Here is an 11,077-nt window from a genome sequence, read left to right on the forward strand (position 1 = left end):
AAGAACAAAAAATTAACAAATAAAATCCACAGCAAATGGCAAATTCTAAGAGCGGCCCCCAACGAGCAGTGAACAAATAGAAAACGCAGCGAAACTCTCTCTCTCTCTCTTTCATTCATTACAAAACATTTTCTGGGGCAGCTCGTATAATTAGAGTTTACTTTTTTGTGCCCCTGTCCGCGGCAGATAGTACGAGAAAAACTTTAAAGGTAAAGTCTGCTTTTCCTGCCATGATTTTCCGAACCCGCGAAGGATGGGCTGGGCCTGGGGCTGGGGCTGGGGCTGGGGCAGGGCTGAGAGACGCCACAACAGAAACAGCAGCCATTAAATTGACATCGTTTGCATTTATTTGGTTTCATGCCACTTTTCTTCTCGTTTTTTTTTTTTTTTTTGCCCTAACATTTTAGCATAGAAATTCGACAGGAGGGGATGGGCATGGCACACAAAAATTTCCATAGCCTCCGACCGCGTGGGCCAAACCCTTTTGATGTAACCAAGCTTTTGACTTGCGAAATCAACGCCACAATATGCAAAAAAGGTCCAAAAATCCAACCAGCCAGAAGCCAGCATCCAGCAGCCAGCAGCCAGCATCCAGCAGAGGACCAAGATGGTTTCGCTTACGGGAAAACAAAAGGCAAACGCTGGCCTGGCTCTCCAGCTGCTAGCTGCCAGTCTCCCCCACTGCTATCCCGCTGTGCCTTTTGCTGCTTGTTTGTGGCCGTGTCATTTTTACAGACTAAATTAAAATATCTGGCCGAAAAAAAAAACGAAATGGCGGTCTAATTTACATTTGTAAAGCAAATGCCATGCCATGCCATGCCAGAAGAAGCCTTTTTTTTTGAGCCAAATCTTAATCACTGTCAAGTTCAAACGCCCAAAGCTCATGAATATCAATGACACAATCCTGAGCAAGGACACTTTTAAGCGTTTTCAAGCCAGCAAACCCAGCTACCCGGCTCAATCCTTGGACTCTGCTCAGTTTAGCGTATCGCAATTTGAGAGTGGCCGAGTGTTAAATGAATTTTTTGCATATATTTATTTGCAAATTCCAATTTTTTATTCACCTCTCAACTTATTTGCCGTTTGACAATTTTATTTAATAAAAATAAATTAAGTTTACTTTGTTTGCGAGTGTGTGTGCGATGTGCACATTGTGCATGCCCGGCAAATTGAATGCGCTTGTAGATTTTGCTCTTAATTAATTTTTAATGGTACACAAATTTCATGTATTTATCAGCAAAATTTAATACCAAAATGCATAACGCTAAATTGTGCCAGCCAAGTGGTCAGAAAATGAGGCGAGCCAGAAACAGAACCAGAACCAGAACCACTCGCCCCAACATACATATATTCAGTGGCTGCAATTATATGGAAAAATGATTTAGAATTTTCGTTTAATATTTGTATTTATATGTCCTGAGGATGAGCATAAAATGAGAGCTGCAAGTCTTTGTTTTATTGGTCAGAGCAGAACGCTTTTGGCGCTAGATTTGTGTCCCAATGTGTGTCTGTTTGCTTATGGGAAATTTGAGCTGCGTGGGAGCATAATGAAACGAAATGGAAACGTAACGAATTTTGTCACTACTCACTGAACTTTTTGGTTCAATTAGCATTAGCTAATAATTCGGAAGATATACCCAGCGGAAGAACCTACCAGCTTTCCTAGAAGTTTCAGTTTCAGTTTCAGTTTCAGTTTCCCCTACAAGTTCCAGTAGGGGTTCCAGTACATGTGTTTAGCTATTAGAGAGCCATTTTCAAATGTGTGTGCTTTGGCTTTCTGCACTCTCTCTCCCTGGCTTAATGCTTTCATTCGAGTGGCCCGCATGCTCAACTTGCATTTAAGTGCAAAAGTTTCTAATTATGTGTCCAGAGAGCGAGGGAGAGTGAGAGCGAGAATGGGCATGACGGCAAAAGGCGACTTGAGACCGGGAAAGTGCAATGGCGACTACAACACGCTCTTGGCAAATTAATAGACTGTGAATATGTTAATGACGCAACTTTTGCAGCGCTGCGCTTTGACGGGCTTTGAGCAGAGTCCACGAACCCCGAACCTCGAACCGGAACCTCGAGCGCGAACCTCGAACCCAAACCTCGAACCCGAACCTCGAACCCGAACCTCGAACCCCGCATTAATAATAATCGCAGCAATAATGAGTGGCAATAAAAAAAGTGGCGCTAAATTCAACGGATCCTTTTGCTGCCACGAGTGACCTTGTCCAAGTTATTTATTGTAGGCCTTTGCCTAGTGCTAATTTAAATTTATTGTGCCCCAAGTAAATTTCCAAGTGGCCCCGCTATAAATTTCAAGCGTTAAGCCCAAGCCCCAGACCAAGCCGCAATCATTAATTATAATTCATGGGAGATGGTTGCTGCCGGTTCTGCCACTGATGAAATGCGTGTCCTGGCATATGCTAGTAGCACAATCCTGTGGAACACTAAATCGATTATGTTGCATAGCGAAAAGGCTGTCTAACACCACACAGCCAGCAGTGGACACTGGGAGAACCCTTTGAAATTGCATTAAAAGTGCAGAAATTCGCTCAGTGCATGCCTTTGCAGACTGTCCCTCGTTTAACGAAGTTGTCGTCCAGCTGTCATGCCGCTGCTGATGGTCCTGCGGTTCTGGCAACTTTTCATGATGGGCCGCACCAGAAAATTACACATGTAAATTGCATGTGGAGACCGCAAAACGAGTTGCTCCCAAAATAAGGTGTCAATAAATTGTGCTGCCATGGGTGCTGCTGCTGCAGTTGTTGGCTTCAAGCGTTTAATTTGCAAGTGTCAAATGTCAATAGATGGCTGTCAGTTGCTTGTCGCTGCATTAAAGAGCGTTGTTATGGCCCCCAAGCGGCTCTTGGTGCTGACAAAACCGAGTCTAAGCCCAAGTCAAACAATCAACACACACAGCAGGAGGTAGAGGCAGGAGGTAGAGGCAGGAGCATCCTTGACCACACGCATGTCACTGCCGAACGGGGTTCAAACTTGATGTCTGACCTTTTGTGGGGCTGGGCTGGCTGTTTGCACTAAACTTTAAAGCCAGCTGCTGACCCCAACAGCTCCGGCTGTTGCCCCAAAAACCTTTAATTACAATGCAGACCCTGCGCCCAGCTACTGCCCATCTAAATCTATTATTTGGCAACATTCAAGAGTGAGGTGAGACTTGGGCGGGCGATTAAAAATTAATTTGACACTTTTGCGCTTGCATGTCAAAGTATGCGAGGGGTGGGCTGTCAGGCGGTGGCCCTGTTCGAAAAACTTTTGCCCCAGCGCTTAGCCTTGCATAATAATTAATGAGTGAGTGCGGGAACGAGTGGGAGTGGCACAGAGCGAGGAGTGAAAGGGAAAGGGAAAAACTGCAATGGCCATAATTAACGCGTTTCGTGTGCGACAAATGATGGTGCTCAGACACCAGAGGGGGGCTGCTTCCAAGTGTTTTGCCTCACATTATATTTAATGCCTGCAACTTGTTGCTGCCTCATGCAAGAGCGCCATTTGGGCAACGTGGCGCATGATTATTATTTGCCACACAGCCATATTTGATTGGCAAATGACGGAGTCGAAGCCCCCGAAGCTGTGAGCTTAATTGTGGCTATTCCTTTAGCCCAATTGGCTGCTGTCGATGCATAAGTCTTTCAATTTTCTTTGGCACGTGATTGCAGCTGCCACTAAAAACCCTTCGCTGACATCACTCAGCCACTCACGTGCATCGATAGCCAGCTTATGGCTACTTAAGCTACACCCACAATCCGACCTATGCCAGCGCTTACCTATCGCTGTCACGTGTGATCCGGAGCCGGATCCGAATCCGGATCCGGAGTTTGTGTCAGTTTTCATCCACATTAAGCAATTCTTTTTTTGGCATTTGATTCGTATCGGCTTAAAATATTATGCTGTAAGCATTTCCTACCTTTAGCTGAGGGTTCTTAAAGGTGCTCTTTTGGGGTGGAAAATCTGCTGAAATTTGTACCTTTTACTGTGGAAGTAAATGCCAACCAAATTAGCCCTCTCCAGAGTGAAACTTTGCTCGCAAATGCCATCTGTCACTGAGGGAGTTTCTGTCTTGTATCTAATGCCCCAAACTTTCGCTTGCAACGACTCAAGGTAGCTGGCTGCTAAAGAAATACTTTTCAGAATTATTTCACCAATGGAACGCTGACGAGAAGCCAGTGGGGGATTTATTTAGGATTTATAGTTTATATTATGCTTAAAACATTAAGCAAATGGGATTTGGTAGTGCCAAAAGAAGAAGTGAAAAATAGATTTATGCCCTGCAGCTGTTGCTGTTGCTGTTGCTGTTGCTGTTTGCAGCTGGAAAATGCATAATTGTCGCGCCTGATCGATGGTGCTCATAAATCGGTTCGACTGGCAATGACCCAAAGCATATTTAATTATTTAATTAGCACTATCTAAAGAGCGTATCTATAATTTTATGCATCGACAAGCATTAATGGCGTCATAATAATATTAATATGTGGCCTGACAGCCACAGCCACAGCCACAGCTGCACCCCCCAGCAATAATTATGATATGCCACGGGGCAGAATACTGTTGCAAATGCACTTTGCATCAGTTGCAGTTGCATGTGGCATGTTGCCATAGCAGCCTGGGAGTATGCAAAAGCCGATTGAGAGAGCAATGCATAGAAATTGCCTTTGATTTTACGATTGATTGAAGCGCACTAAGAGCAAAATGCGTCAGAAATTCTGATTTTATTTGCAGTTGGAGGCTCAGTGTTTGGATACTTATTTGCCATTGTAGTAAGTTGTTAGAGTAGAGTGGAAAACTTACAAAGTGGAGCTTTATTCAAAGCAGAGGAGTGTCTAATTAGTCAGCAAGGGCGCTCCCTTTTGCTCCAAGTATGTTAAAAATCTTTAGTTAAAATCTTTAGTAAAAATCGTTAGTAAAAATCTTTAGTTAGAATTGACGCTGCAAAGTGTGGATATATTGTAAAGAATTGTAATATATTGTGCAGCAAAGCAGCGTTGATTGATTGCCTGCCACAGAGTTGCTGCTTCACGGCAATTGAGTTATGTTGAGCATTTGAAGTATTTCACTCTTGTCTGTCTGCTGCGCGTGCAAATTCGCTGATGCGCAAATGTCGGAAGAAAACGCAATTTTGAATTGAATTTGACATGTATTTTTTGTGACTTTTATGACATGTTACCCGCCGCCACAACAGAAGTTACTCCCAATCCCACGCCCCATTGTCTGTTCGTGCCGCAGAACGCCCACAAAAATAAAGAGTTCAGCTGGGTGCAGCCTCCCCATTTAGTTGCTTAATTTATATGTTTTTGCTGGGTTTTAGTTTTCATTTGAGACTTGTGCCATCAATTGGTGCTCTGTACGCTGTCATTTGTTTCGCGTGCCAACAGAACTGCATTCGCAATGCGATTGCAATGCCAACCTGCAATTAGTGAGCGTTTGGAGTGTCTCTAATGACAGTCATCAGGGGGGGGGGGCCAAAACATCGTATCGCATACATACCACTCACCATTCAGCTGCAAAATCTCATAAAAGGCCAGTCCTTGGCCCCCAGTCGGTTCAGTTCAGTTTTTGCAAAACTCTCCGCCAGAATATGATGAAATTTGTTGCTCTGCTCGCCCTGCTGCTCGGTTGCGTGGCCGCTCAGGAGCCCCGCCGGGATGCTGAGGTTTGTAATCAATCGAGGGCTCCATTGGTGCATCATTAATTCGCTTTCTCGTGCCGCAGTATCCACCGCCAGCAATTCTGAAATTGGCCCAACACTTTCACGATATTTGTGCACCTAAAACTGGTGTCACTGATGGTGGGTCTCATTCTGATCCAATTATTCGATAACCTCTTCAATTTGCTTCCACTTTAGCGGCCATCAAGGAGTTTAGCGACGGGGAAATACACGAGGACGAGAATCTCAAGTGCTACATGAACTGTCTGTTCCATGAGTTCGATGTGGTCGATGATAATGGCGATGTGCACATGGAGAAACTATTCAATTCCATTCCATCGGAAAGCTTTCGCAAGCTTTTGATGGAGGCCTCCAAAGATTGCATTCATCCGAAGGGCGACACCTTGTGCCACAAGGCCTGGTGGTTCCATCAGTGCTGGAAGAAGGCCGATCCTGTCCACTATTTCTTGGTCTAAAATTTAAAATGTTCCTATGATATTTGTGTAATTGCAAATGTGTGTTTATAATTATCTCAATAAAGGTTGAAGGTTCGTTAAAATAATAATTTGTGGTTGCTTATTGGTGCAGAAGACATATTTACATATAAATGTACCATATGTGCATACATACATACTCAAATATCAGTGGGAGTGCAAAATATCTTCACTGGTTTCTTCTCTCTTCCCCACCGTTACTTTTTGTCCCTTGCTACATTTGTTGTTTCTTTCCTCACGCCTCCTCTTCTTCAACACACATTCCGACTCTGCTACACAGGCATTTCCCCTTTTTGCCATTCACCGTTGCATTATCAAGTGGTCACTCACAAACGCTAAACCGTTCACTCTCTTGGAGTAGGAGAGGGAGAACGCAAAAGTCAAAGTAAAAATGAGAGAGCAATTAGGCTGCGCAAGAAAAGGCGACCATGGAAACTAAGCCTCCTACGCATTGAAATCTGCACTTTCAACTATTCCTAGTTCCTCAAATATTACATGCTGTCTTTTGTTACTTTCAATATTCTTCTTATGGTCTTCTCAGCTGATTCTCCGCTCTTCAGCCACATGCCAACCCAGGGGAACAGCAATTTCCCCTTATCGGCATTCACCGTTGCACAAACGTTCTTACAAACTTAGGAGAGGGAGAACGCAAAAGTCAAAGAGAGCTGCGCATTAGAGAGAGAGAGAGAGCATGGAATGTTCTAGAAACTAAGCATTCAAATCTCCGCCGCTTTATTAAATTGTTCGGTCAAAGTGCGCGTTTTTAAGTCAGCTCCGTCGGGTCGCGAAAACCGGGAAATGGATGATAAATCCTACGGGAAAAGTGTCGCGCAGTGTAGTCTTTTGGTGAAGTGAGTGGTGCAGTGTAGTGGGGCAGAAAGCGGCCCAAAATTGCAAGAAAATGTTTCTGGTCCAGAGAAACAGCAGCAGACGGCAAAATGGCATACAAGAGGAGGAGCGGCAGAGGAGAAATTTGGCAATAAGTGAAAGTGAAAAGTGTATTGTGCAATTGTTCAATATTACATGCTGAAATCTTTTTTTGTGACCTCTGGCAAGGTGTGTCTTTGTGTGTAAATAATTCGGCGCAGAGTTGTGTCCCACTCCAATACACAATGTGAAGAGTAGAAGAAGAGGGGAGAAACGCAATAAGACAGGAGCGACTCTCTCTCGTAGTCTGTGTTTCTGTGCATGGTGAGGTCTTGGTGATCTTGCGCTCTCCCGTTAGTGTTTCCCCACAAAGTGCAGGGCTGTTGTGCCTCACCCTATATTAATCTACCCAAAATATGTGCTCTAATTGAAATGTGCTTGGAATTATGGCAATTCGTTTGCTGGTGCCGTTGCATTTTCGTTTTCGTTTCGTAAATCGTTCTCTCAAAAATCGCTCGTTTACGTAGTCCCACGATCCCGTTTATCCACCCGACGTAAGGAAGAGGAGCTGCAAATGCTGCCCAAAAGGTAAGACAAAGTTTTATGTTTCGTCTATGCTTCATAAGTTTTCCTCAGTGTTGACTAGGCCCAGCTGCTTGTTTAGATAATGAAGCAGCTACCTCTCGTATGTACAACTGCTGGAACCACTCGATTCGAACAAGTTCAAGTGGTGCTTACGCTTAAGAAGAAAGAACCGATTGGTCTAGCCCAGACTGAATGCAGAACTACTCAACAAAGGCTCTCTAGTTGCAATTGCGGGGATGGCTTTACCTTGATTACCTTTTGCCTACTGTGCTGCAGCTTTCAACTTTTCTGTTCTCGTTCTCGTTCTCAATTCCATTCCCATTTCTTTCGCCTCGTCTGCGTCTGGCCGGGCTTGACCCATAAAACATTTCCATTTGTACGGGCTTGTCGGTGGGGCCAGAACTTCAAAATATTCCACCTAATGATTAAAGACACGCCAGTGGGTGTGGCCGCGGGCAGCATGCATCAGCACTCGGTCTGCACTACATGCACCTTGCCCCCACTCGCCTATATGTATGTACTGTGTGAAGTGAATAGAGACATTCGCATCGGCATGGGGGGGGGGGCGTCAATTGGTGCGGTAACTGCCTGCAGCGGCAGTGGCAACGTCAGAACTTGGCCAAAATCAATATAAAAGCCAAATGCTGAAAACGGCAATAAAGCAAATTCAATTGTGACTGCGGTTGTCAAACAGTTCTTGCGTGGCGTGTACAGTATCGAATTTTTCCCCTCCCCCATAACTACTCGTACTACATCGTAGGTACAGCCAGAGTGGAGAAGGGTAAAGGACTGCAACTGCTACTGGCAGGAGGCAGAGGCAGTAGCAGGCACAGGAGTACGACCAGGACCAAGGCGAGCTCGAGTGCATAGGCAAAGGACGCGTTGCAACACGAAAATTGAAACGGCAATTAAAAAACCATCCATCGTTCATGCCGCACACAACTGTGATACGAACATACATTCCGTGTGTAGCACAAAGATGTATGGGTCTGTGTGTGTGTGTGTGTGTTGGTTGTTGCTGTAATTTCATTCGTTCTCCTTCTGTGGGGGTGTCTCTCTCTCTCTCTCTCTCTGTGTGTGTGCGTGTCTGTGTGAGACGACGGGGGCAATGTCGTTTTGTGGTTTTGTTCCGGTTTCTGCGTTGACATTTGATGAAACAAAAGTGACAGTTGTGCACAAGTTGAAGTCTTTGTTTTGTGTATTTCGGTTTTACAATTTCAAAAGAACAGAACGAATGGGAAATTTTATATTTTTGATACCCTAAATATAACATTTTGAGGGTATATTAGCTACGCAGCAGAGAGTTCGTATCAGAAGAGCTAATTGACCTTCCAAATGTCACCTTAACAGGTAGCTATCCATCAGCAATGACATTTTGTTGATTAATTATAGCAAAAATACAAGATTTGGGTTGGCTTTGCGCATCATATAGGCATTCATTTATGTATTAAGCGATGATGTGAAAATTCCTTAAGCCAGGCAATGTTCTAGTGTAGTCCGGAGGATTGTGGAATGTGCCACGTGGCCATGTGTTTGTCAGAAGTAACACGACAATTGTGGACTTGTGACGCGACTCTCTGCTGACATCTCGGGCACAGTTCCGTTTCCGTTTTGGGGAGCGATTTTTTGTGTTGTTTCCAGCGCGCTGGAATTAATTTAGCGTGCGCTGAGCCAACAAGAAACAAATGATTTTTTGTTGGTTTCGCCATGGCTTCCAAAAATACAGGCAGCAACAGAAATATACCCAACTGAAATGAAATGAAAAGAAAAGAAATGAAAAGAAAAGAAAGGAAAACGCGAGGGCTTAGAAAAGCGTCGCACAAATACACTCCGAGGCACACACACACAATTACACACATTGTCATTGTCCAGCTGTCACGCGTGGCACATCGTCCTCAACAGCATTCGCCGCATCCTCATCCTCATCCTCATCCCCATCCGCATTTCGCATCCTTATTCGGATTCACATTGTCATCCTTGTTCTTCCGACGCCCCGTCCTGTGCGTCCCGTGTACTGCTCTGCTATGCATCGTCGCTTTTGTTTCACGGTTTTTTTTGCATTCACAAACAAGGCCGAGCGACGGAGGAGCAATTGCAGCGGCACAGACGGAACGGAAGGGAACGGAACGGAACGGAACTGAACACGAAACGAGCTACACGTTAAAATGGCTTTGAATGGCTTTGGTCGGCAGCAGGAGGAGCAGGAGCAGCAGCTTGGACGCCGCCTTCGTCGTACTGTCAGTGCAGCCGTCCTCTTAATCGCCTTGTCGCTGCTCAGCGAGGCGCTGATGCTGCCACCGGCTGCGGCGCAGCGTGACGAGAACGTGGGTTAATAAAGTGCTGGCCATGCTGGCCGTGCTGGCCGTGCCACGCCTACTTAAGCAACAATTTTTAATTGCAGTATCCACCGCCGGGCATTATGAAAATGGCGAAACCCTTCCACGATTCCTGTGTGGAGAAAACGGGCGTCACCGAGGGTGAGTACTCGACCGAAAGTGAACCTATAATTGTGCTGCACTTGTGGATTGCCTCATTTGCACTCCGATTTGCCAGCGGCCATCAAGGAGTTCAGCGACGGGGACATCCACGAGGACGAGAAGCTCAAGTGCTACATGAATTGTTTCTTTCACGAGGTCGAAGTGGTTGACGATAATGGCGATGTTCACTTGGAGAAACTCTTTGCCACTGTTCCACTCTCCATTCGGGATAAGTTGATGGAAATGTCCAAGGATTGTGTGCATCCCGAGGGAGATTCGTTGTGCCAGAAGGCCTGGTGGTTCCATCAGTGCTGGAAGAAGGCCGATCCTAAGGTACGCTGTCCCCTCTACTGCTGTATCCTTGAGCTCAGAGCCCATTGTTTCTTCACAGCATTACTTTTTGGTTTGAGTCTACGCCCCTCTGCTCGTTGCTCGGACTAACCCGTTGATGGCCTCCAATATTTATGTACAACTAGAATAAGTAGTTCTCTTTTCCCATAGCTGTTGAGTAATAAATGTAGACGAGTTGCATGCAAGCGCGAAGCTTTCAATTATTTGTCCGCCAAAAGGGAAACTCAACGCAAAGCATGCGGCAAAAAGCGGCTACCCACAAAGGCTCTCTCCACACAAACACACGCTTTTGACATAATTTATTCCCATTGTGCAACAGCGAGAGAGAGAGAGAGAGAGAGAGAGAGGCAGGCACTGTGCCACAGCGTATAAATAAAATTATGCGTAAAGTTTTGCCGAGGCTTGTTGACGTCGAGAAGCGTGTTACATGGCAACATTTACATACGAGTGCCAGGCTCCCGCGTTTGACGCTTTTTACTTTCAATTTTCAGTTGACAAAAAAAAACACACACACACACACACACACAACAGCAAATGTGTGCAAACAAATATTTAAACTGTTTGAAGGGCTTCGAGGGTCATTAGTCTGGCTCAAACAAAATGTTTTTTAAAATTGCAGAATGGCAGAAAAACATAATACCTCACTCGAAGCATTAATC

The 11,077-nt window shown here is 45.1% G+C and overlaps 2 protein-coding genes across 5 annotated transcripts; both read left to right on the forward strand.

Annotated features, from left to right (window-relative positions):
• Positions 1–5,541: 5,541 nt before the first annotated feature.
• On the forward strand, positions 5,542–6,209 carry LOC117582829 (pheromone-binding protein-related protein 6). Its single transcript, XM_034270881.1, has 3 exons — positions 5,542–5,650; positions 5,710–5,785; positions 5,843–6,209. The coding sequence occupies exons 1-3, from the start codon at positions 5,576–5,578 to the stop codon at positions 6,118–6,120; spliced, it is 429 nt and encodes a 142-aa protein (XP_034126772.1). The 5' UTR covers positions 5,542–5,575; the 3' UTR covers positions 6,121–6,209.
• A 2,035-nt stretch (positions 6,210–8,244) lies between these two features.
• Positions 8,245–10,581, forward strand: LOC117582830 (general odorant-binding protein 83a). Of its 4 annotated transcripts, none has more exons than XM_034270882.1 (5): positions 8,245–8,350; positions 9,663–9,914; positions 9,992–10,067; positions 10,144–10,400; positions 10,459–10,476. In XM_034270882.1, the coding sequence occupies exons 2-5, from the start codon at positions 9,756–9,758 to the stop codon at positions 10,474–10,476; spliced, it is 510 nt and encodes a 169-aa protein (XP_034126773.1). In that variant the 5' UTR covers positions 8,245–8,350; positions 9,663–9,755. The 4 variants fall into 4 exon arrangements, with proteins under 4 accessions (XP_034126773.1, XP_034126775.1, XP_034126776.1 ...); XM_034270884.1 differs by having other exon boundaries at positions 8,250–8,346; XM_034270885.1 differs by having other exon boundaries at positions 8,253–8,371.
• The last annotated feature ends 496 nt before the right edge of the window (positions 10,582–11,077 follow it).

This window comes from Drosophila guanche, unplaced genomic scaffold (genome assembly GCF_900245975.1).
Source record: "Drosophila guanche unplaced genomic scaffold, DGUA_6, whole genome shotgun sequence".
Classification (NCBI taxonomy): Eukaryota; Metazoa; Arthropoda; class Insecta; order Diptera; family Drosophilidae; genus Drosophila; species Drosophila guanche.

Bases quoted from the DNA above. Each gene is read 5' to 3' on its own strand.
- LOC117582829 (XM_034270881.1), top strand. From the start codon at position 5,576: ATGATGAAATTTGTTGCTCTGCTCGCCCTGCTGCTCGGTTGCGTGGCC. The intron at 5,651-5,709 runs GTTTGTAATCAA...CTCGTGCCGCAG, and splicing joins AGCCCCGCCGGGATGCTGAG to TATCCACCGCCAGCAATTCT. The intron at 5,786-5,842 runs GTGGGTCTCATT...CTTCCACTTTAG, and splicing joins TAAAACTGGTGTCACTGATG to CGGCCATCAAGGAGTTTAGC.
- LOC117582830 (XM_034270882.1), top strand. From the start codon at position 9,756: ATGGCTTTGAATGGCTTTGGTCGGCAGCAGGAGGAGCAGGAGCAGCAG. The intron at 9,915-9,991 runs GTGGGTTAATAA...TTTTAATTGCAG, and splicing joins CGGCGCAGCGTGACGAGAAC to TATCCACCGCCGGGCATTAT. The intron at 10,068-10,143 runs GTGAGTACTCGA...CCGATTTGCCAG, and splicing joins GAAAACGGGCGTCACCGAGG to CGGCCATCAAGGAGTTCAGC.